General features: G+C 40.1%; 1 protein-coding gene across 4 annotated transcripts in view; it reads right to left on the reverse strand.

The window, feature by feature from the left end:
• Window positions 1–4,040: 4,040 nt before the first annotated feature.
• Window positions 4,041–26,950, reverse strand: part of LOC144077469 (axin-2-like) — a 57,186-nt gene continuing 34,276 nt past the window's right edge. For 2 of the 4 annotated variants that reach the window (XM_077605244.1, XM_077605243.1), the window contains 10 exons: window positions 20,103–21,047; window positions 18,207–18,347; window positions 15,728–15,830; window positions 14,086–14,226; window positions 11,903–12,324; window positions 11,661–11,810; window positions 11,343–11,576; window positions 11,122–11,223; window positions 10,164–10,289; window positions 4,041–5,684 (listed from right to left, as the gene is read on the reverse strand). In XM_077605244.1, coding sequence (XP_077461370.1) covers window positions 5,558–5,684; window positions 10,164–10,289; window positions 11,122–11,223; window positions 11,343–11,576; window positions 11,661–11,810; window positions 11,903–12,324; window positions 14,086–14,226; window positions 15,728–15,830; window positions 18,207–18,347; window positions 20,103–20,935 — 2,379 coding nt within the window. In that variant the 5' untranslated portion in view covers window positions 20,936–21,047 and the 3' untranslated portion in view covers window positions 4,041–5,557. Of the gene's footprint in view, window positions 5,685–10,163; window positions 10,290–11,121; window positions 11,224–11,342; window positions 11,577–11,660; window positions 11,811–11,902; window positions 12,325–14,085; window positions 14,227–15,727; window positions 15,831–18,206; window positions 18,348–20,102; window positions 21,048–24,074; window positions 24,563–24,602; window positions 24,902–26,950 lie in introns of those variants that run through there. The other 2 variants (XM_077605245.1, XM_077605242.1) reach the window with 2 other exon arrangements.

Raw genomic sequence — 26,950 nt, forward strand, 5'->3', positions numbered from 1 at the left:
CACAGGGGTCCAGTGTTTATGCCTTTACTCAGATTGCTGGCGGGATTGTCAGAGAAAAAGAAGGGTTTATTTTTCCATTCTTTTGTCTCCTTCTTTTTCCCCTCTGCAATCTCTTGCCTTCAGAAACCATTAACGCCCATTCAACATCAACATCAAGGCCCAGCTTTGATGTCTATTCTGGCAACAGACTTCTTTCTTTTTGCGCTGCCTGCTGCTCTATCTCTGCCTCGCGCCTTCTCCCTCTCCACATTCATCCCTTTCTTTTCCCTTCTCACACTCTTTACGGTCACTGTACAATCAAATAATTAAACGGATTGTCGACAGTGATTTTACCTGGCAATTAAATATGCAAAGCAAGTCGAAAGGCAGTGTATGAGAAGGCGATTAAAAGGGGGTCCGCTGCAAATCTACAAAGGCTTCAGCAGCACAATAGGCACCAGCGCCTGCCTGCCTCATACACTAGCTTAGCCTGGGGAGTGACTGGTGTCGTTTTATGCTCACACAGCCATGTTTACAATAGCACCAACTACGACATGCCAATTATCGGCATGCACGGAGAAATTAGTGCAACTGCGTGGATCAAAAGCCAAGTGCAAGAGTTGTGGGCCAAACACTGCACAGAATGGCTTGTTTCTCAAGGATTGAAGGTCCTGGGAAGGAATTGCGTGCTTCGGATTAAAGTCTGAGTCGAAGAAGTCAGAAAAAAAATCAGAGAATGGAAGTCGAGTTGGCATAAAAGCACAACTTGAATAGAACCTGCATACCACCTCGACAAAGCACCAGGAATGCTAAAGATAGAGACACACAGAAGGAAGGAGAGTGGGAATATATTGCAGTCAATGGCCGTCTCTCAACACTTTGGTGGGGAAAAATGTGAGCAATTTACCTGGATAGGGTTCCTTTCAAAGCCGAATCCCCAAGAGGCTGTGAAAATTGAGTTGGGAGAGTGATGGTAGGGAGTTGTAGAGTTACACCTGGCCTGTTCTGGACAGTTAAACAGCAACTAGCTGCTTCTGTCTAATTAAGCCCTCCCCATTATGCTGATAAATGCATACACAAATTGATTTTCAGGTTTCAGGGGTATGTAATACTCCAATTATATGTTGAGGTTTCATTGCACTGTACCTTTGATGAAGCATCTGGGAAATTAATGTGCTATTTTAGGTTTCAAAAAATACACTTGGAAGGAAATCCTGCAGTAAAATATTTTTTATGACAAGTTGGGGTGTTTGTGCTCTCATAAAATAAATATTTAGTAGTATATTCCCATGTTATTGAAGGGGGAGAAATGAATCATTTTGCTGCTACTGACAGTGTTGCACTGGTAACTATCTAACTACGTTATCATTATTTTAACCAGTTCCAAGTCTTTATGATCTCACTGTAACTTACACATTAAAAGTGAGTCCTAAACAAGAAATTATTTTCTAGTATTAAATTCCCCTTTCTGCCCAAGGAAAACAAGGTAATTGAGGCAAGCATGTCTCGGCTCTGTGCTTGGCGCTTCATTAATTTTTGTGTTGACTCTCAGGGAAACACTGCTTTTTATTGCTCTCTAATAGGACCAATTAGCCTAGTGCCCCAATTTCCATGCTTAATGTCTCTCATTTAAGTGCTGAATAAAGAATCGACCAGTTGAACCTCAGAAGCTGCAATGCATCAAATGCTCACATATTTCTGGTGATTTTCATGAAACGGGTTGCCATCATGAAGTGTTTTTCAAGCAATGTGCCAAAAGATTAGTCTATTTTTATGTTCAGTTTGTTTCACACATTCCATTTTGCCTCTCCGTTGTTTTCTGTTCTCAGCACTGATGTGCTGCAGCTTTTGAACATGGACACAAACATAACTTCTTTTTTTCAAATGTAGGAAGACATACATAAATGTCTACATGTAGCAATTATGACAAATAATCTGCACTATTAGATAAGGTGTGTGATGGGTAGCATGTCTGCCTCACAGATCCGAGAACGACCGTTCAATCTCCGGTGGTTTCCAACCTTTCTGTGTTGCGTTTGGATGTACTCCCCGTGCCTGTGTGGGTTTTCTCCAGGTACTCTGGTGTCTTCCCAAATCCCCAAAACATACATGGTAGGCTGGTTGAACACACTAAATAAGAGTGTGTGTGAATGGTATACTGTATGTGTGTACTGTTTACTCAGAAAGGTCTGTCATCCAAAATATTACATTTCTGTATGCAGAAAGGTCTGTCATCCAAAATATTACATTTTTGTTTGCAATGCAAGATACAGATTTACTACTGTAATTTGAACATGTATTTTTTTTAATTTGAAAATATTACTTTCCTGCTGACAATGTGTGTTGTCAAACAAATGGAAATTTCACATAAGGACTCAAGGAGATGATTTTTTATTTGTTAAGGGGAAATAAAGCTATTCATATGTACATTGCCCTGTGTGCATATCTCTTTTTAATAAGCAACACTGGATGCTTGAACACAACATAATTCAGCAGGTTTTTTAAATTCATGCCTCTTGGTCTAGGCAGCTCCCAAACTTTTTGGGGGGTTAAAGAAAAGTTGCCTTTTGGATGTTATAATGATTGTTGGGTTGCCAGAGAATTAAAGTGGTCTTCAGCTTGCAGCCATAAACTGATGGCAAAACACTCCCCCTCCGGATTTTCTAGAAAAGTGAAGAATTAAAGATTTAATCAATCACAGCAAGTTATCCAAGTCCTAAAAAAGCAAAGCACACCGAGACCATCACTCTACAACCCCCAGTTTTGACTGTTGGCCTCGCATTTTCTCTGAAATACAGTGCTACATTACATTTACATCACATGTAATGAGACACGCACTCACTTTGTAATGCTATATCTTATATGTTCATTCATTCATCTTCTGTACCGCGTTTCCTTGTAAGGGTTGCGGGAATTGCCAGAGCCTATCCCAACTGACTTCGGGCGAAAGGCAGACCACCCCACACCGGTCGCCAGTCAACCGTAGGGCACACAAAGAGACGAACGACCATTCGCACTCACAATAATACCACCACCAGTGGGATTCGAGCCCGTGCCTGCCCGCACCGAAGTCAGGCGAGTGAACGCCTACACCATCAGGTGGCTTGATTATATATATTTATGTTGATGTATTATTTTTCATACAGGCAGGGTTTGACACACCATGGTTTCCAGGAGCACTGATAAATTGAGATTACACTGAAATATTATTTGATGAGGCTCTAGACCAGTTCAAACCGGTCCTCAAAGGGGAGGATACCTTTTGCAAGTGTAATCAGTTAATCAATTGATTGCAGCCAGGTGCTACTTATTTTAGAAGACACCTGATTGGTTAAAATGTCGGCACTGGATCGGTTGGAACAAAAACCAGGACCCACTGCGGCCCTTGGCAGAATCGGTTTGAGACACCTGCTCTAGACCAAGGGTGTCAGACTCGGGTTGGTTCGCGAGCCGCTTTAACGTCAACTTGATTTCACGTGGGCCGGACCATTTTGGATATAATATTTCAAATTTTTTTAATGAATGGATTAAAGGAATTGGATTAAAATCCCTGAATATTCAGTTTTTTATAGATCTAAAACATTGTTTATTTTAGCTTTTTTTAAATATATTTTTAGATTTTACAAAATTATTTTTGAACTAAAAACAGAAAAAAATATTAAAAAATTACAATTATTGATTTCAAAGGGGGAAAATCAGGAAATTTAATATACATCTATGCTTTTCATTTTAATTTGGTCCTAAAACAGAAATGATGATTTACTTTCCCGGGCCACACAAAATGATGCGGCGGGCCAGACTTGGCCCCCGGGCCGCCACTTTGACACGTGCTCTAGACTGTTGTCACATTTATACAGATTTATTCAAATCATGAATAGGTTTATGCATTTATCTGTGCAAGATTATGGCAACTTGTCTTTTTTCCTGGCTGAAAGGCCACATCAATTAGTGAAGGACAATATCATCTTTACACAGCAAAGCAAATCTGTGGTAAAAACTTATGAGGCCATGCAAAAACTGAACATGGTGGTGAAAGTAAAACCCTCAAGCATTGATTTCATTTGAAAAATATAAAACTTTAATAAAGGCTACATCTCTCAATAATTACAATAATTATAGGTCCATGTAAATCTTTAAATGAAACTCTTTATATAATGTATAATTTACAGTTTTGATAGAATTAAAAAAAGGCTGTGGTGTAAAAACAAACAAACAAACATGATTACATGATATCATGAAAAGCATAAAAATATCTTTTGAACATAAAAACCCTTCTGAAAACCAAGGGATATATATTAAAACCCTGAAACAGGGTAGCACATGGTATGGCATCCATTTAGGCACAGGCGCTGTATTCCTAAAACACCAGCAATAATGTGTTCTTATCTGTGTCGTTTTGAGCATATATTCCTGATGTGCAACACGTGTGTCAGTATCCATACTTTCTGATGCATAACTACAATGTATACAGGAGTCCTGTTAAATACAAAGTCACTATAGCAACATTCAAAAGGATATCGAAGCCATTGTTCTTCATTTTTGTCCACTTTTTCCCTCGCAAACTTGTTCTTGTTAGCCCAAATCATTTTGGTGTGTGAGCTGTAAACACGACCATTATTAGATGATACAAATTGTGTTTCAGGTCTCTGCTCTGTGTGTATCCCCCTGTGCAAAGCCCGGTTTACAAACAAAGGCACAACACAAAAACTGAGCTCTGTTGACAGCTTAGAGACAAAAAGTTTAGCTCCAGCAAAGGGGGAAGAAACACTAGATTGGCAAAACTAGCATTTCAAACCTTCAGCAGCATATAAGACTGGGATTGACCATTAGAAGCCTTGACCAAGACCAACAGAAGGATGTCAATTATGGATCAGAGGAGGAACAAGGAGGTGGGAGGTGCCAGGCTAGCGTCACATCCTTTCTGTATGGTAATGTCACACATAATAAAAATACTAAACAGTTTCACCACAGTATTCTCCCAACATTCAAAGCAGCTTGCCTTTTGGCTAGAAATGGGGAGTGGGCAGGAACCGGTTGGGAGGGGTTAGGATTTTTTTTTCTTCAATAAATATTCAATAACAACCTTCAACTCATGACACAATGCATCTAAGTACAATACATGTATATATATACACATAGGCAAGTATGTATATGCACATGTATAAAATAAACACTTTGTAACCATGTAGTAAGCTGAAGCGTAGGCTGGCTGTCATACTGCGGGTCTCCAGTCCTCCTGCTAGTTCGTTGCACTTGACCCGCATGTCAGTGTAAACGCACAACCGTCTCTCATTAACACATTAAAACAGTGGTTATATATTCAAGAAGCGGTAAGGGGCTCCACCCCTCCAGTTGGTCTTTCAAAGTTTCTGATGTCGTTCCCTTGTGTTTCTAAGGCTGGTTGGTTGAGAAAATGAGGGAGGGACACCCCCTCCTCTGGGTTAGGCATACTTCATTAGCTCGTCTTCCTTCAATCACTCCTTGTGCTGGATATATTAACTCTTAGTATTGATAATTTATAGAAATAAGGTTCATTAGAGACTTCAGCTTTTTGGTGTTAAGGATGTTGCCAGTGATATTAGTCCATCCTCTCCACCTTGCCCAGGACTTTGCCATCGTACATGGGCAAAACTGTGGCGTCCTCCCACACCTCCTCGAATACAGCACCACACTCAAACTCATCGCTGGCCTTTTTGAAGTAGTACCTGTGGAGGAGACAAAAGGAAGAATGAAAAAAAGGCCAGTGAGTTTTGCTGCTGAATGAAAATGAAACAAGGCATGATGTGATTTAGTAAAAAGTTTCTGTGCAATTACTTCATCTTAAATATTGGCGCTAAGTTCTCTTTAGTCCAAATCAAACATTAACCGATAAAGAGAGCCAGAAATGAATTGAGCTGAAATCAACTTAAATCACTGCTTTCATGCCATACTGCATACTTCAAAGGCAGAGAGTAACTCCACCTCACACCGCTGCACAAACACAACTCCCCCCAATTTAAACACAAGCCAAGCTGTGTGCTTGTGTAATGCACGCACAGTTCTTTCGGTTCATCCTCTTGTTCGTCTGCTGGTCATTTAACAGATGCCGGTCTTTTAGCAACCTCTTATTAAAGTTGAAAGGTTAATTTTAAGTTGTCTTAAGTCGACCCCCCTTTCCAGCTATTCACCTACTAATGGGAGGGCCGGTGAAATGTGGGCCTTTCCTTGCACATAAGTTCACATTTCAGGTGCCTCAGACACTGTGTGCATATTATCGTCATATTTATCCTCCATGCACACACACACATGAATCAATCTCCAGCAAAGAACTGAGCAAAAAATGGTGGTGGGGGGTTGAAACTGTAGAAAGACTGGGGATGTTGAGTAGAAGCTGTCCTGACTCAGCGAGTGGGAGCAATAGAGTGGATTTGGGCAGAGCCCGAGGGGCTTTACCCAGGGAGGTGTCTCTTGAAGGTCACGGGTCACACCGCTATTCCACTATTCTTCTCTCAAGCTGGGATAACTCCCTGGGTTAGTTTGCTCCCACTGATTGTGAAGCCATGGCTCCTAATGATTTCTCTTCTTTACTTTCAAGCCAAACTCAGATCAGCAGGAGGGAATTTAATGATAAGCTTTGTGATGGAATTTTTTTAAACTACATTTTACATGTGCCATTACTCCCCATATAAAATAATAAGTCAACAGCTGTCAAAGTTTTTTTATATGACATCCACTATTTTCATCTTTGAAAACAAAATGTGTCTCTGTGATGACTGGGTTAAACATAAAATAAATGCCACTAAGTCATCACTGTGTCTAAATGTACAAGACAGCAGAACGACGGAGCCTTTCCAATGCAACATGTTTAATGTAGAGAGTTTTTCTCTCTCTTTGCAACATCTGGCACCAATATTGTCTGGCAGCACAGCGGCATACTGTTCTCTGCTGTACCATTGCCATGTCCAAATTAACCAGCTCCACACATTCTGCTCCCATTGAAGCCAAAATCTTCATGTCCACCTCCCTCTTTGCTCTTGCTAAAGAGTTTCAGGTTAGTAGGGGGCCAAAGCTTATTTTGCTGTCTCACCTAACAAATACGTATAGAACATCAAGTACAATATCACTGTCAAAAAGACTGGAAATTTACATTTGTATAATCAGAATTTTTGGGATTAGGATTCTTTTGAGTATAAGCAATATATTTTAAGTGAGTCTGTATCAAAATCATTTGGACAGTTTTAATGCTAGAATCTAAAAGCTGAGAGTGCAAAGCCTTTTGAACACAGCTCATTTCTACGGCTACAAATTCCTCTCTGAGTGTACGACTGAAAAGCTTGCGATATTACGTTATATGCATCGAAACCAAGTCAGAGGGGCAGCCACAGAAGACTGAACCTCGCCACCCATGTATGCTGAAGACCAAGATACAAAAAAAACCCACTTAAATTGTTTGCCTGTGTTTTTTGGATACGCGGGTAGAAGGGATCATGATTCAATTATCTTCCCTATGATCTGGCAGTGATTTCCATAACGTCATTTGGATTTGTACCTAAACGACTAAATTTGTACCCACAGACATGAATTTGTAGTCATAAAAATTACATTTGTGTTTACAACATGTTGTACCCTCATATTTCAGTTTTGTACTCTCATTAAAACAATTGCAACCCAAACAAGTTTGATTTGTACTTCTATCTCTCATTTTCTTCCCATTGGTTGTGAACTACTTGGAATAATATAAAACATTTCATTCAAGAATTTCTTTCTGTCAGTGGGTCCTACAGATGTTCATGGTTCGACAAAAGGATTACCCAAGGCCAGTAAGCTGCTGTGTTGGGTCACCTTTTACCTATAGAAGCTGACTTGACTGCACCAGAACAAATTTCACAGTCACTCAAAATTCACAGATGGTGTAAATGCTTAAATGGATAAATAGGCATAAATCAAGGGATGGCAGCAGAATCCCTGAAAAGTAGCATGGGACAACATCAGTGATGTTGTTCCCCTTGCCGCCATTCAGTGACACACAGAGACCAACAACATGGTGGAACTGTGTGGCTACTGTTATAACACTTGTCAGAATAGAGCAAAAAATGTATTCAAATGACAATGGACAGTGGCACTTAAAGGTGTGGAGAACGTTGTTATCATGTCATGTTTGTCATTTTTTGCATTGATGGAATGTCAGTGCAAAGCAATTATTCATATATTTTTACAATCACTTTAACGGTAAAATACATTTATAAAATAGCAACGACTTGATTTTTTAAATGTATTCACATACTGCTACCGTTCTCTTCAGACTATAAACTGCAGGTTCTTACGTTGCGTTCTAGGATATTGACACGAAAGCACATGCAGCACATTAGCCTCTAAGAATAAATAAAGCAGCCGCACAGACTTATAGGATGCTGGTTTTTTTAAAAAAGCCAGGGATAAGTAACAATGTATAGTGTGAAAATTACATTACATAAACTCACGCACATACAAATATGTTCAGTACATACTCTATAAAAGATGCAAGATAACGACCTAGACTATTTTGTTAAAGGCTTTTTGTTAACATGCTAATCAATAAACCGAAATGTATTAATATATTGAATGTACAGACACTCCTCAACTTACGAACGCAATTGGTTCCGAGCGATTGTTCATAAGTTGAATTTGTTTGTAAGTTGATTTAGTGCTATATTTTGTATTATAATTTATGTTTAAGGCCTATATAAGTATATTGAAGGTTTATATAAGTGCATTTGTATGTTTAAGGCTTGTATAAGTAACACGCATTGGTTTGTACTGAAAAAAAAAACATTTAATAAAATGGAGAGAATATGTACAGTACTGTAGAGAGAGAGATAGATTTATGTATTAGAAACTGGCCAAAAGAAGCGACCTAATGACGATTGCACAGTTTTCTTCTTTTTTTCATCATAAATGATGCAGTAGCACTGTATGGCATCATTCAATTGATTTGCAAACTTTGTGCAACGTTCAATATTTGGGTCCTGCTGCTCGATCTTTCTGTTTATAAATGGTACTGAATGTGCAACGCTCACCACTCTCACGCGCATCAAGCTTCGTTATTATTGCCACTCGTTTCAAATGAAATGGCTTGCCTCTTCCTTCCAACTCCCTCAATAGAAGCCTTTAGCTTTTTACCAACCATATTCAATATTGGATGCATGAGATATTTAATGATACAAATGAAAAAGGTTCTTTGCACACTGGAGATACATTCACGCACTTCTTCTTCGTTGCAATGCGGAAGGTAGATGCTGGGTGAGCTGAGCTCTCACAGCGCCAGGCGTCGGTATTAGCGGCGGAAAGAAGTACTACTCCGAAAAAGACGCGAAATACAAAATTGGACTTGCGAACATTTTTGGACTTAAACGCAATTTGCAGACATGTTCGTATGTACCGTTGTTCGTAAGTTGAATGTTCGTAAGTAGGGGAGCGTCTGTATGTGGCCAGTACTAGTTACAAAAGAGCCTAAAAAAGCTTAATGTCGAACCATTTGCTTGCAGCATTTGATTTTAATGCCTGATGCAATAATGGGGATGAGGAATTTGAAGGCCTCTCAGTCTTTGTGCACAAAATCAAATGGATCAGGCTTCAAAGCCTTTTTATTAAGGCTGCCTTACCATGGAAATCAGTACCAGATGTGCAAACAGAATTGCTTCAGAACCCCCAACCCTCCTCAGTGGATCAGACCAGTTTCTTTTCAACTTAAGGCTCCAGTATTTCACACTCCACACTCGGCTTACGAACATATGCATTAACATCCACTGCATCATACACCCATCAATGGATTTACACTGCATGGCTAAAGTGCCCCAATACCACCATTTTGGTCTAAAATGACAACTCACATCCTGTTCAGGTTACATTTATTTGAACCAGTGATGAAACATCAATAGCTCGTCCATGTAAACCCATGTACCATTCACTATTTTATTATTTCTACATTTTTCTATAAATGAAAGTTGTCAATGACCAGTTCTGACTCTCACCTAGTTAATTAAGTGCATTTTGGGCATCTAGCATGAGGGTTGTTTCATGTGTTTTGGGAATGTGAAAACATTAACATCTGATGGAAATTTAAAGTGAAGAAAAATCGGAAATGGTTTAGGACTTCAAAATTCAACATTCACTTTGGTGGATCAAGGATGGAGTGTAAAATGTTATTTTGTCCCATGCGTATTTACCGGTAGTTGCCTTTCTTGCTAAGCTGTTCTTTAAAGTGCCCCAAGGTGAGGCAGTCAGTCTTCATCATGCTCCGGTAGGGAATCTCCTCACCACAGAAGAAGTAGGTGACCATTAGTTCATCAGTCCTGTGTAGATTAATAAAATTTGCTTTAAAACATCTTTACTTTTTGTTACTATACCTTTTTAGAAATAGATAACATTAAACAAATGGTGTAAAAACGTTAAAAAAGGACGATTACACATGTATTGTGATGAATGTGAGATGGTGAGTTTTGTAGTGGGTGAAAAAAAATCTCGATTCAAGCTCATATTGCCAAAAGTATTAACTGTCCTTCTTCAACTCATCATTGAACTGCTGATGCATTTGAATTTTATAGACTTTACAGTGATGTCTGTCAGTCCTTTGTAACTAGAACTTTTCTGGGAAGAATTTTTACATGCTTTAGGAGCGTGTTGACCATTATTTCAGAGGCAATTTGTAAGGTTACACTTTCATGTTTGATTAGACACACACTAATTTAGTTTCTGCTTTAATTTATTCTAAAGATGCTCTCTATAGGGTTGAGGTCAGGATTCTGCATGTCAGTTAAATTCATCCATACCAATTGCATATTCCATATGGTTATTGCCCTTGCATTAGGAATGGAATGGGAATGGGCTAACACATTAGAAAATTTTTAAAATTCTGAATCATTCAGAATTTTTTTCATTGAACAAATATTTTTGCATTTTTCTCGAGTAACAGAATAGTACCATATATCAAAATCATTTGCGTGCAAAAGTTGAATAATGACATAGTATATACACACAAATAGTCCAGATCTGTTTCATGGGGGGGAAAATGTGTTGTGAAAATGGAACTGTGGGTTAGGGTTGGAGGATTTTTTTAAGTAAATAACATTAAGCAAGTGTAAAACTCAACAAGACCAAATAATTGAACAAAGCTGTATTCCTTACCCATCTGTTTGTCGTCTAGGACTGGCTAGAGCACTGCTTCCAACGGGTAAGGCTGTAGCTGGATGGCTCTGATCTCTGGGGCTAATGACTGCTGTTGAATGCCTTTTAAAGTGAGAAGTATATAGTTCGATTAGAAATCACTGGGCACCATTTAGATTCACATGTTGGGAAAGTATGTTTGGCCTTCATCTCACGGTATCTAGGTCAAAATGTGGTCTTACCTTGGTTTTGGTGTTCTTGAGACCTCCTCTAGTCGACGACAAGCCTCTTCAAGCTGTGCTAGAGTGTTAGGTGGGGGCAGCGGTGGCATTTCTGGGTCCTGTACAAATGGATGACCCGGGTGGTGCCCACGAAGGTTCATTCCAGAACCAGTGTCACACTCACCCCATAAGGAGTGAGTTTGAGCAGACAGGGTCTTGAAGTCAATGGGTTTGTGCTTCTTAAGGCCAGGGTAACTGTTGGGGAAAAAAGCCCCAGATGAGCATGAATCCAATATAGTACTGTTCGGCAGATGCTAGAGTGGTTTGACAGAAAGTTACCCGTGAGTCTTGTGTTTGCCTTGTCTCTCACTTTCCAGAATCCACTGCCAAACATTCTGGGATCGGTCAGCGGTATCAAGAGGAAGGCATGGTGACGACAAACCCTCATCAGATGATCTGATTTGCCGTCTTGACAAAGTGCTGCAGCGACTAAAGGAAGAGAGGGGTGTGTCAGAAAAGAATTTGCCGGGGTGAAGTACGATGTTGACAGTAAAGTGACAACAGGTTTAATGTTTACTCACACAGGGGTAAAATCCGAGTAATTGGCGCCTCCTGAGGGGCAGAGGCACTGAACACGCTGCGCTGCCTCAACCTCAATCTGTTCTTTAGTTTTTGGCCCAGCATTATGATGGTGAATATAGTGGTGATGGGTGTGTTTTGAGGACTGATGGCCTGACATCATAGTTTTGGCAGATCCATGAAAAGCACCAAAGAAGGACTCATGGCCTGAAGATACTAAGGCACCTGTCCGTTCTGGTGAGCGAGAGCGTGGCGAGTGCCGAACTAAACCAGGGGACTGGCAGCCAGGTGTCTTTAGAACCCTTGATAGATGATCATCGAGGATAGTTTGGGGGTCTTCCTCACATTGGCTACCAGATGGAAGGAGAGTGTGATGGAGGGAGGTGTTGCTGGTGAGATCCATGCTTTCCTCTTTTTCCTCCTCCTAGACCAGCCAAGACAAAAATCAAAACAATCAATTTCACAGTGGCATGTAGGAAAGGCAGCAAGCAAAGGAATGTATGTACCAATTTACATCAACGTATAGTAACTATCGTCCTCAGATGTCAGTAAGAGTAAAGCCTGCCTAACTTGATTTGAATTTCCTTTTTGCCACACTGTTATCATCGCTAACAGGCTTTGGGTGTGCTTCATCTATAATGCAGTGTGCCGATGCATAACAGAAACTGGCACTACAGATATCCACTAAAAGTGCCACTAGAGAGTAGCTAAGCACTAACTATTTGAAGAAATTTCAAGAATATCTAGAAACACAAGTTTTAAAGTTGCACTAGATGAAATGCTAGACGACAAAGTGGGAAGGGGAACGAGTAGACAGCCTTTTAAATTCCTTAGCTTCTTCCCTGTTCTTCCACATGCCAAATTTGGCATAAAGGCCCTTGTTATGTGTTGAGAACTACTGTCGTTCTGAGTTGGATATTAGTAGGGGGATGAAACAGCTTACTTTTGGAAAAAAAATATTGTCGAGGTAATATCATTGCTTCAAATTGTAATTACCACTTTCCTTTTAGGTGACACGGTGAGCAACTTGTTAGCACATGCACATCACTGTTCTAACGTTGTGGATTCAAGATTCCTCTAAAGCACATATGTCAAAGTGGCTGCCCGGGGGCCAAATCTGGCCCGCAGCATCATTTTGTGTGGCCCGGGAAAGTAAATCATGAGTGCCAACTTTCTGCTTTAGGATCAAATTAAAATGAAGAGTATAGATGTATATTAAATTTCCTGATTTTCCCCCTTTTAAATCAATAACTGTATTTTTTTAATCATTTTTTTCTGTGTTTTTAGTTCAAAAACCATTTTGTAAAATCTAAAAATATATAAAAAAGCTAAAATAAACATTGTTTTAGATCTATAAAAAACTGAATATTCAGGGATTTTAATCCATTTAAAAAAAAAAACTCTAAATATTATATCTAAAATGGTCCGGCCCACGTGAGATCTGGTCACCATGAATGTGGCCTGCCAACCAAACTGGGTTTGACACCCCTGCTCTAAAGTGTTTGCATGGGTAGAACATGTGAATACCCACCAAATGCATTGGTATATTTTTCAAAGTCCCTTGGTTCTCTCCCATATTCATGAATGTGCACAGGATGCTTATTTGAAGAATATAAATTGCCTGTTCAGTTTTATTAAAGATATAAAATAATACAAGCTTATTACAATGAATGAACAGAATCAGGGAAATATGTGATCCTATTATAGAGAAACAATTTAAACGCTTCCAACGCATGAATGTCAGTTATTCCATCCCACTGGAAAATGCCATTACATGTCTTCATTTAATGCCTTAATAAATTTCTCAGTTTTGTCTTTCCCACATTTTTTCATACAAAATGGGTACACTTTCATTATTTTTAAAGGATTTAAGGGGTCGTATTGAAGTCTTTGGAATGGATTGGGGCATTTACAGTTAAAAATGCAACTCTACTTACAAAAAATTAAGTTCGTTAGACGAGGACTAGATGTACACTCACACCTGTCTTGACACCTGTCAACCCCCTACCTTTGCGAGGATGTGCGGTACAGGTGATGAATGAATGACAATGGCAGACGTCCAATCCAGTTCAGGTGGGAGGGCTGTCAGTGATCGTCCACTGCTAGCCCTCCCAGTTGAAATAGATTGTATATAAATTGCCAACCCATTAATAGATAGTTACAAGTTCTGTCTATGGTTCTTTACCTCCTGGATCTGTTGAAGTCTCTCTGCCAAAGAGCTCAGGGTTTCTTGCTCTCGCTTCAGCTTCTCAAGTCGGGTTATGAGTTGGGCAGCAAAAGATGCAGGTTCAACAGGGGTCATTTCTTTAGGCAGACGACGTGTCCTCTACAGGGTACACAACACAGTGGGAAGGACCCTTTAATGTGAGGTAGCACAACAGGCATATGTTTTTGACAGATGCAATATGGTGCATTAATTAATCTGTTGCCCTTGTCCTAATCAAGGTTTGTTCCAAAAATCCTGCTTGATCTAGATGCCCGTGCCCTTGCTAACCTGAACCTTCTTCACTGCCCATTACACCCTAGATCTCCCCATGTCCAGTGCCCTTGGCAATGCCAAGCTGCTGGGTAGCAGTTGGTTTGTTGCTTGGAGGCAAGGCCCCCTGCCTGCACCCTCTGTAGCCCAAGCAAGCCATCAGCTAGGCAGCGTCTGAAGTCGGCACACTTCAAAGGGCCCTTGTCAAACATCAAACACACACTAGGGATGGGGGGACACACAGCTTCAAACCCCCAAATAAAAGGCAGATATTGACAGAAAAAAAGGAAAGGAAACGAGAGAAGTGGGACAAAATTAACAGCGTGAAAATAATAAGCACAGAGATGTGCAATTGTAAAGTAGCGGTAGTGACAGAGAGCACGATAAAAAAAGGGGATAGGACAGAAGAGTCAAATAGCAGCGAGATCTACGGCAAAGCAGTAATTCATTCCCCAGTCATTTGCAGGGCAGCTCAGATATACTCTAGTCACATTATCCTATATATGCACCCCCTCTTTTTTGTTATTGGAACACTGGTGTTCTTGATTTTGACTTTTTGTTGTTGTTGTTTCTCTCATCTCTTTGTATATGTGATGAAGGGATAAGAAGAAAGGCAAGCGAAGCTGCTGGCAAAGGAGCGCCAGCCCTACATGGGGCCCCCCTGCCTAGGGCTGGTACATCATGGGAGTCAGAGCCATCACCAAATCAGGAGGGAAACATTAAAAGAGTGCAAGTGGGAAAAAGAAAAAAGAGATTGAGAAAGAGAAAAGCAAGGAGAGGAAAAATGAGGCCCAAACAAGCATTGTAAATGTGCAGACACAGAAAACATACAGCTATCCCTGGATCCTCACATATTTAGGTATATACATAAAAATACATTTATGTATGTTATGTATGCAATTTGTTTTCTCCAAACAGATCTGCATCTGAAAAGAGCACAGGGTTTGGCCCAAAAAATCCAGTAATGCTAAAAGTGTTTAGATCTTGTCTTTTAAAGCTTATTTAGATGGCTAGTATGCGTTAATTATTTCCTTCAACACTGTAGGCGCAGGGCAAGGGTTAATAATATGAAAGTTCTCAGATGGTGTTGAACCAGCTCCACAGTAACTGGTCATATTTTTGTTTGCATTGCAGGGGAAAAAAATTCAAACAAAGATTCAACACGACAATAACGAGCAATTGAGTGTTAGTAGTGTTTTAAATGTCATCAGTCCAAATCCAACTGTCCGCTATCAAAGTGTCAATAGGTAAGATTCTCTACCCTGAATTACCGACAGGTTAGCATTGTAAATAAAATTGTCCTCAACTGACTTGGTGACATTTTTTAAAGGGAACATTTAAATAGACTTACTGGAAAGTGCGGGAGCGTAACCTGGCCATTGATCTTGACGCTGCGGCTCATTTCTCGCTGGAGATGTTTCTTGGGAGCAAGCTTATAAGGAGGGATTGCATCCCTGTAAAGAAAAAATATATATATATTAACATTCACAGTCTCTTTAAAAATAAATAAACCAAACATATCTGATGATGATTGTTGTTGCTGACAATTTCCCACTCCCCAACTAGGGGTACTTAAGGTCCATTTGCCAATCTTTGTCACAGAAAAAATAAACTGAAAAGTGATTCATCAACAAAGGGACTAAAACAACATCGCCCAGTGGCCGAGCACTGATCACACTATAGGAAAGTCAAAAGGCTTAACAACTTTAAAGCCGAGGCAACAAAAACTCACAACACAAAAACCCCAAACAATAGGTTAGATATGCTAAACACTCTCCTGTCGACTTCAAAAGAGCCTACCGATAAGATTAGTTCTTGTCAACTCAGACAGCACTGAATACTGTACTACACACTAATTTTAATAGCTGTTGAGGACTTTTTTTATTGTGATTAGGAAGACATATCTTGCTGACAATTAAGCAATTGTTACATATTTCTCCAGTTTGCTAGCCTTTTCGAGTCAGTTGCCACTTAAACTGAGCCAATTATCTTGGCCATTCTTGGCGCTCAGAAGTATCTGACCTAGCCCAAAACGCTACTTTTCTGCTGCCGCTTTGAAATCTCAGACTCACGCATATATGCACCCACTGCCATCTTCGTTTGGCAAGCGCTTTGCTGTGAGCCTCTGATCTGAGCAACATCAAAAGGCTGGTTTGTAAGATAAGGTAATGTTTGAAGTTGGTGCTGCAACATTCCCCTGCGTCCAAGTAAATCCATAAATAAGATATAAGCAAAAACTGGAGTCCCTATCACCCCCCTCCCCAATCCTCTTATTCTTGTTCCTTATTTGGGAAATGAGATTTAAATTTGCACAGTGCCTTTTAACCACTAATCAAATTGTTCTCTTCCAGTATTACTGAAATCCATGTGGGCGGATAGACTTTAAGTTCGGTTGTCAAGGACAAGGTAAGATGTGTATCAAACATTCTGATGTGTGACAAACACACCTCTTCTGCAAATTAAAATAATATTAACCACTGTCAGATTTAACAAGCGGTACAAAAATAAAAACAACTCAAATCAATATAATTCACAAATTAAGAAAAATGGTCTGACAAGAAATCTACTCTTCTCAACACAGTATCAAATTATAGGCCAATTTGCTGTGTTTGTAATCAACAACGCAAACTTTCTACACACTGGTGAGACAATTTGGGAGCTTGATGCTTTGTGTAGGTTTTGGAAGAGAAAACAGACATACTCTTTCATGGCTTCTTGGGCCCTTCTCCTTACTTTATGGGGATCTCCTATTCAGTTGTGCAAGTCATTTTCAAAGCAGCCAGCCACCCTTTTATCCCCTTAAGCCCCCCTCACCCAACAATAGGCTGAAAGCGATTCAGTTAAGCCCTTTATACTCCACGCACTTTATTTTCTCACTCTCTTGCACTTTGAGTCCCACCACTCCCGCAACAGGCTATGCAGGGTGGAAGGGAGAGGTTGTGGGGAGGGTTGGGTCATGATGGAAGTGATTTTTGGGGGTGCACTAGGCTGGCCAGGGGGGAGTTCCTCTGTCCCAAGGTCTATCAATGAGTAACCCCTGTGAAAGCCTTGCAGACACATGATCTCAGCACGCCACAGAGGCCAGTGGCAGGAAACCGACCCACCATGTGAGTAAGCCTCCTTTCATTTGGTGCCAACATTTTTCAATGAGTTTGTCTTGAGGCCCAAATGGCCATTTCCCTCCCCCTCTCCTTTAAGCTCTTCAAAGAGAAGAACGATTAGATAATATGAAGGGGGGAAAAATAGGTCTGTCGTGATAAAAGGAGGGTGGGAGGGATGAATTTCAACTTTGAGGAATATCAAGCAACATACCTACCCACATCAAGACAATCTCATATTTCCCCCCTACTCTTCTGTATGTAATACATCAGCAAATAAACTTTATAAAGGTATTTCTATAAAATGCATTTTGCAGTTCTCTCCAATGGAATTACCAGTAAAATTACATTATTCACTGGGCACTTTTTGACACAAATTCCATCTGTCAGTTACAAAGGGAAGCTAAGAGAGCTGATAATGTAGTAGATAAAATATTTTTCTTCACACTCCTGGTTGTTTTCCTGGAAATGTGCCCAAATACATTCAGATAATAAGAATAAACCTCTGCAGAAATTTTAAAAGTTAGTGGAATGCACATCAGATATTTAATCACTTGATTGATGAGTTGACATTTAGATGAAATGTGAACATTGGATGAATATACCAACTTCAATACAAACTTTGTTTCATTCTGAATGGAAAGTGGTTTATCATAAATTAGGCAGAGTACGAGTAAAAGTACACACCAAGGGACCACAGATCTTTTGACGAGATAAGGATAAAACACTTACACACTGCTGTCTGTCATTGACATTGAATCATCAGTCGTAGCATCACTGGAGATCTCACTGTCATTGGCACTCGTGGCAGGAGCAAAGATGTAGCCAGAGTTGATAAAATACGGGCTACCATTGTCTACTCGACGGTGTGCCCTGAGAACAGAAGATCAATTGACATGTTATTGTGATATTTTTTCAATGTTACAGTGCAAACCAGTGTCTCTGAAACATGTCACAAGATAAATGTATGCCTTTGATGTGCATTCAATCCAATTAACAAGATAAATGGGACAACTTGAAGTTTGTTTTCTTGGCGCCCTCAGTTGATTTCTGTAATATGAGCCATTACCACCACCCTGTTTCATCCACATTAGACACCGTCTATCCCTTTTTTTCATGCCACCCTTTCCCTGCTCTCCCGCTTGGAGCATTTGCTGTGCATGGACAGTCTGGGAATCCTCTCTTTCCCAAACTCCCTCGTTCTCCTTACTTAAGCCTTTCTGTGTGACTATCTACTCTCCTGCTGTGTTGCATTCCAGTTGTAGTTGTGAAGGGGGTGGATGAGGAAGAGGGGGAAGATGAGGAGGGGGAACTTGAGCTTTTGGTAAGGTGGGGGAGAGGGAAAAGGGTAGGAGGGCCCCTTTCTTTATGAGAATGCCTTCTGCTGGGAGTGCTGAGAGGAGAACCCCAGCATGACTAAAGCTGTAGGCCCCAAGCACAAACCTGACCTTTGGAAGGTCCGTGCAAAGAGTCAGGTATTTAGCACAGCTGGGCTTTCTGCAACCCCCCCTACAAGTCTTTCTCCATCTTTTTTCTTCCTTGCACGATCCTATTTACTGTCTCTTGCCTCTTCCTGCAATGCACACTTAGTAGTCTTTGACAAGTGATTCAAAGATTTATTTTCAAACTGGAATTATACAAGTGTTGAATGGCAGTTGTACACAAAGCAGTGTCAGAAACTGTGCAACTTAAATGAAGATGTTTTTTACCATTTTGGAGTGGTATTTGAAAAATTGAAAAAAAAATGGGAACAAAAAATCTGTGCATCGCCAAAATTAGTTCCACATGTTTGAGATGGAAATGGGTTAACCTATAGATATGGTGAGGGCCACGGAAAAGAGGCCTTCAAGTAATGCATAGAGAAAAGGTGGCTTTCTGCGAGGTATGTAATTTTTCCACGAAAAAACAACAACAACAAAACAAGTACACATTTCAACTACCTTCTTCACATATTATTGTGTCTTAAATTTGCATGGGCATTGAAATGCAAATGAATAACCAGCTGTGTTAAATGATCTCTGGTGACAGCACCACAGACAAGTACCGTATGTTTCTGTAGTGCTAAATTACATTTTATTTGTTAATAGATCATTTAAAAAATGTTTTTTCAATGGTCTTCTCAAACTAGTTAAAACACAATTAAAAGAAATAAGAAAATCAGTTTTAACTGAAATCTTGTTAGTATTTCTTTAACTTGCTGAGAATGAATTCTTAAACATTTGACTAAAGAAAACCACAGTTCTTTACATAAAAAAACAAACTTTTTTTCCTCGTCTAGCTGTAATCGTCTGGCACTAGGTGTGTGAAGTCATGCCTGTACTAGAGGAAGGGTTTCAAAGCACAGGAAACTTGAGAAAGCCAACAGAGAGTTACCTACAAGACACCATTTACTTAAAAGGAAGGCATAGCCCCATTGATGTTTTGTACCCAATACAGCCCCCACGCTCTAACCCCTTAACTAACTGTAAGGCATGCGAGTACAAACATAACTAATGTTATTCTGGGAGCCTTTGATCAACTGTCTCCACTCTTTTTACAAGAACAGACCTCAGTAAAGTCTCAAATGAAAACTTATGAAGAAATAAGCCGACACAATAAGACATATCCTTCAAGAAACACTGCTCTTACCTGCAACTGTTCTCCATAATTTCAGCTGTTGTCCGGGTGGTAGCAGTCGCCCTTAGGGATTTGGCCGAAAGACTGACCACAGAACCTAAAGCCTTTGCCTTCAGGTCATGACAGCTCCATTCTTCTTCCTCCATAAGAGGTGGAAGGTATCCACACATAAGCTTGAGACTGCCGAGCGTGCCGTGATTTGTGTAAGCTGCGTTCTCACAGCCAGTGCGCACATATTCGCGGTATATGTCAGAGGTCAAAAAAATCTGGTAAGCGTTCTCTTCCATGTTGGACTGGATCTCTGTCTGTGCCTGGTCAAAAATGGCAGAGTCTATCTGTTGCTTTTTAATGCTATCCCTTATGAAGGTCTTAGTGGCTGGTTTGAGCTGCTTGGCGACGATGCTGTTGTTCTCGACGTACCGTTTGAAAATAACTTTGGCAACTCGTAGTGTTTTGGTATCCTTTAAGTCCATTTGCCTGAAGCCGTTACATGCAAACCAAAAGTCCAAAGTGTCCACGCAATTCTCCTGCTCTAAAAAGGTTCTAAAAAGCTGAGCACCGTCTTGATCGCCAAGAAGAAAATGCAAAGACTTTGTCCACCGGATCAGTGGCGAATCTGGAGACGCGCTTCCCTCCGGCTCCCCCAATCCATCCTCGTTCCTCTTTGGAGTGGAGCCGGGGAGCGTGGCGGCAGCCGGGCTATCTTTAACCTTGTTAAGGGCTTTCATTTTTCCAGACCGGCAGGGTCCGTAGCATGTCGACTCTCCCTCCTCTCCCGGTACCGGAGGACGAGGAGCATCTTCTCGGAAGCTACTGCTGATGTGCTCCGTAAGCGCCCTGCTCATGGCTCCGGCTCCGGTTGCCAATGTGAGAGTGCCGTGGTGCCTCCACTGAGCTCCAGCCTAATCCTACTCACTCTCTAAAAGCAGCGGGGGAGCTTCTCCGCTCCTCTTCACTCTGAAACACACAAAGTATTGATCTAATCAAAGGCATATCCTGCTGAACGTCAAAGAGAGACATCAAGTAAACAATCCCTCTTTTCTTGAAAATAAAAAAATATATTAAAGAAAAAATCACCTTGGGATCAGAAAATGAAACACCTTATTTTCGTTTCATTTGTCTATTTATAATCTAAATTAGAGATCAAATAAAACCCATGTGCCATGATCTGTCACATCAAAACACCTTAGAACAGTGGTTCTTAACTTCTTTGGAGCTACCGAACCCAAACAGTTTCACATGTGCATTCACCGAAACCCACCAGTTTCAAATGTGCAGTCACCAAACTAAAATGTGATTTCTTTCAGATTCCAGATTTAGGAATTCCTTGCAGCATTGATTGGCCAAGCAATGACACGCCAGTTATGGTCAAGCGGGGCATGATGTCGTGAATAGACACGATGAGTCGATGTGTCTTGACCTCCGCGGCAGAGGGTCCACCGAACCCCTAGAGTTCAACGAACCCAGGTGAAGAACCACTGCTCTAACCCTAACCCTAAATAGTAAACCTAACCCTACATTCTAACCCTAAATAGTAAACCTAACCCTACATTCTAACCCTAAATAGTAAACCTAACCCTACATTCTAACCCTAAATAGTAAACCTAACCCTACATTCTTACCCTAAATAGTAAACCTAACCCTACATTGTAACCCTAAATAGTAAACCTAACCCTACATTCTAACCCTAAATAGTAAACCTAACCCTACATTCTAACCCTAAATAGTAAACCTAATCCTACATTCTAACCCTAAATAGTAAACCTATCCCTACATTCTTACCCTAAATAGTAAACCTAACCCTACATTCTAACCCTAACACTAACTTGTAACTCTAACCCTAAATTCTAACTCGAACCCTAACCCTAAATTCTAAGTCGAACCCTAACACTACATTCTAACTCTAACCCTACATTCTAACCCCAACGCTAAATTCTAACTCTAACCCTAAATTATAACTCTAACCCTAACCCTAAATTATAACTCTTACCCTAACCCTAAATTCTAACCCTAACCCAACATTCTAACCCTAACCCGACATTCTAACCCTAACCCGAAATTCTAACCATACATTCTAACTTACCCTACATTCTAACTAACCCTACATTCTAACTAACCCTACATTCTAACTAACCCTACATTCTAACTAACCTTACATTCTAACTAACCCTACATTCTAACTAACCCTACATTCTAACTAACCCTACATTCTAACTAACCCTACATTCTAACTAACCCTACATTCTAACTAACCCTACATTCTAACTAACCCTACATTCTAACTAACCCTACATTCTAACTAACCCTACATTCAAACTAACCCTACATTCAAACTAACCCTACATTCTAACTAACCCTACATTCTAACTAACCCTACATTCTAACTAACCCTACATTCTAACTAACCCTACATTCTAACTAACCCTACATTCTAACTAACCCTACATTCTAACTAACCCTACATTCTAACTAACCCTACATTCTAACTAACCCTACATTCTAACTAACCCTACATTCTAACTAACCCTACATTCTAACTAACCCTACATTCTAACTAACCCTACATTCTAACAAACCCTACATTCTAACAAACCCTACATTCTAACTAACCCTACATTCTGAGTAACCTTACATTCTAACTAACCCTACATTCTAACTAACCCTACATTCTAACTAACCCTAAATTCTAACTAACCCTAAATTCTAACCCTAGCCCTAAATGTAACCCTAACCCTAAATTCTAACCCTAACCCTAAATGTAACCCTAACCCTAAATGTAACCCTAACCCTAAATGTAACCCTAACCCTACATTCTAACCCTAACCATAAATTCTCACTGTAACCCTAAATCCTCACTGTAACCCTAAATTCTCACTGTAACCCTAAATTCTCACTGGAACCCTAAATTCTCACTGGAACCCTAAATTCTCACTATAACCCTAAATTCTCACTGTAACCCTAAATTCTCACTGTAACCCTAAATTCTCACTGTAACCCTAAATTCTCACTGTAACCCTAAATTCTCACTGTAACCCTAAATTCTCACTGTAACCCTAAATTCTCACTGTAACCCTAAATTCAAACCCTAACCCTGCATTCTAACACTAGCCCTACATTCTAACACTAACCCTAACCCTAAATTCTAACCCTAAATTCTAACCCTAAATTCTAACCCTAAATTCTAACGCTAACTCAGTGGTTCTCAACCTTGTTGGAGCTACCGAACCCCACCAGTGTCATATGGGCATTCACCGAACCCTACTTTAGTGCAAAATTAAATGTATTTTTTTTCTTCAAATTCCAGATATATGAATTCCTCGCAGCATTGATTGGCCAAGCAATGTCACACAATCAATCAATCATCTGCAGCCAGTTGTGGTCAAGCGGGGCATGTAATCGTGACTACACATGATGAGTCGACGTGTCGACCTCCGCGGCAGAGGGTGCACCGAACCCCTGAGACCGACTCACCGAACTCCTTGGGTTTGGATCGAACCCAGGTTAAGAACCACTGCCTTAGAATAAATTATAACTCAAGAGTATTAACTCTTTGCCAGAACCGCACAGTATCTGGTTTGCATGCGCTGGTTTCATTTCTAATTAACCGAACAAAACCCCGTTTAGTTTCCAGATCTCACACTTTAGTCTTAATTTTTCCTATTCCGAGTGGAATATACTACAGTACATACACCCAAAAGCATAGTAAAACTGCATCTAGGTTACACACCCTCACGGGATAATCGGCTCGTTTGTGCGTAAACGCGGGCGATCAATTACCCAAATACTAGTCAATAGATACTATTAAAGTGTAATCATCACGGCTTTTAAGGGCTGCAGGCGTTTGTACCAGTAAAAACACCTCTATTTTGCACATTGAATTTCACAGCCGGAGGAATGAGACCTCTTAAAAGAACATTTAGAAATAAAAAAGGTAATAGTTTTATTTTAAAGCGCATTCTCGACGCGTCTCAAAAAATCACATACCATCGCAGGTTCTCTCCGTCAGCGGTGCATTTGAAAAAGTTGAGTTATTCCATTTTGTTGTGTTAAAAAAAAACAATGGCAGTCCGTAACTCGGGGCAAGTAATCCCAACAAAAAATCTGAGCATGCACAGCATCTGCCTCGTCACGCGTGTTCTTAACTCGAAGCAAAAAAAATACTGTAAACGTAGCCTTCTTCCATTCACAAGTGACCTCAGAAGTGGCAAGCTCAGTCCCTATGTAGCTCTCTTTGGGGGTGTTAAAAATCTGGAGGAGGGAAACGGAGAGGAGGGGGCTTCGCTTGTAGAATACATCCCACTTTTCCCAGCTAGAGAAGAGAAATTGTCTTTAAAAAAAAAATCGGAGTCCTCGCGTACGCGCTCGCGCACAGACACATAAGCTTCTTATCTCTCCGTATTTCTCGCCCACAAACAAGAAACATAGCCCCGCGTTCTCAACTTCAAAGCCGAGCAGCAGCACATCAAAGCGGCCAAGAGAGGGGGCTTGTGGAACAGTTTCGCAACAACTTACCATCTATGTTCCTTCAAAGTTTAGGCACCCCCGACTGTTTGTTTGGATTTCACGCGCATCAACCGTCGCCCCTCCTCCGTCCGATCAAATTGGATAATTCATAGCCATGCATTCAAGTCATTAAACATCTTCCCCAAAATGGAAAGCGAGAATCAGTAGAACACACCAGGAATGTTTCTTAACCAACTGGGCTGAAGGTTTAGTTGTGAAGAGCTCAAAGAGAAAAAAGGCTGGCCTGGTCCCGGAAGATACATAAAAACACGCGTCTAATCCTCACCACCAAACTGGCATACAACCTAACCAAATGACCCCAAAATAAAAACAAATCAATGCAAACGACTCCATATAGCGTACTTCCTTAATATAATCATAAATGGATATATTTAAGAATGAGCTGTTTTTAAAATACACTTGCGGGCAATGAGTCAATTCACTCGTATACTAGGACCTTATCAAAGACAGACAATTGAGCTAACTCCCTGAGGCTTTGGAACGTCAGAAGTGATCTGCCAAGCCAATATATACTCCATTCCACTAGACTACAGTAATACCTTGACATACGAGTGCCCCAACATACAAGCAATTTGAGATATGAGTAAAATTCCGAGCAAATATTTGCCTTGAAATACAAGACAAATTTTGAGATACGAGCATATGAGACAGCCACTGTCTTTCACGCCGCATCTCACTCGTGTAAAAATATCTACGAGCACTGGGCGAAGCGTTGCATTTTTTCCATAATTTTCTCATTAGTCAGTGCAGAACTAAGGGAAAAACAAAGGGTCCAAAGCAAGCAGGTGCAATGAGGGGTAGTGCATAGAAAAGGCGTATGATGACAATCGATATTAAGCACGAAATAATCGAAAAACATGAGTAGTGTACGCATGACCGAGTTGGGTCGCCAATGCGAGAGGAGCACCCGGACAAGTTGGCAAGTGGCCATGCGTTGTGTGTGCGGGGAAAATTATTGTCGCAATTTATATATGGCTTGCCAATCAAAGAGACTACATTGTCAAGAAATCCAGTAACTTCTGGATTTCTACCAGCAAGACCATTATTAAAACACAACAAATCCAAAAGAACTTTGTTGAATTAGTACTTACTGGTACACCAACCAGCATGTGCTGAAAGTTGCCCTTTTTCTTCCTATGTAGAATTCTGAAACAAAATTGGACAACCAATTTACAACCGTTTAAAAAAACAAAACTAAAAAAAACATGCAAACAAAAAGGCCATGTTTATATACATATATATTATATATATATATATATATATATATATATATATATATATATATATATATATATACATATATATGTATATATATGTGTATATATGTATATATATGTGTGTATGTATATATATATATATATATATATATATATATAAACATGGCCTTTTTGTTTGCATTTGTTTTAAAGTTTTTATATATAAGTTTTGATTTTTATTTTCTCGGTTTCAGTTTTTTATTTTAAACTTTTGTGTCTTTGATATTCTTTCCAGTGTGCATTAAGCAGTGGCGGTCCGTGCATTTCCTAGTGACGCCTTCAGCAAAAACAATTTTATGGCTATAAAACCTCTACTGCAGCTACAGCTGCGACACATAAAAAAAATATCAATAAATCAATGCACAAAAATGGGGTAAAATCCACTTCTTAGCAGCATTTAATGATTAAATACAAATACTGGAGCTTTTCAGACATTACAACCGGGCCAGTGGAGTGATTTTCCCGGGAAAAGACAGCAATGAACGTCAATGGCGTACCAGCAAACATTGCCAGAAGATGGGGCAAAATCCAGCCGAAAACAGCATTTATTGATTAAATACAAATACTGGAGCTTTTTAGACATCAGAACCGGGCCCGGAGTATCATTTCCCCGGGAAAAAGACAGCGATGAACGTCGATACGTCCATATACGTCCGTCCATACACGAAACGGCAAAAATTATACTAAAATGGGGTAAAATCAACTTTCTAGCACCATTTATTGATTAAATACAAATACTGGAGCTTTTCTGACATTACAACTGGCCCAGGGAGGTGATTTCCCCGGGAAAAGACAGCGATGGACGTCAATGGCGAAACGGCAAAAATTGCACTAAAATGGGGTAAAATCAACTTTCTAGCAGCATTTATTGATTAAATACAAATACTGGAGCTTTTCAGACATTACAACTGGGCCAGGGAGGTGATTTTCCCGGGAAAAGACAATGATGGACATCCATGACGAACCGGCAAAAATTGCACTAAAATGGGGTAAAATCCACTTTCTAGCAGCATTTATTGATTAAATACAAACACTGGAGCTTTTCAGATATCAGAACCGGGCCCGGAGGACGACTTTCCC

The sequence above is a fragment of the Stigmatopora argus genome, chromosome 7, assembly GCF_051989625.1.
Source record: "Stigmatopora argus isolate UIUO_Sarg chromosome 7, RoL_Sarg_1.0, whole genome shotgun sequence".
Lineage (NCBI taxonomy): Eukaryota > Metazoa > Chordata > Actinopteri > Syngnathiformes > Syngnathidae > Stigmatopora > Stigmatopora argus.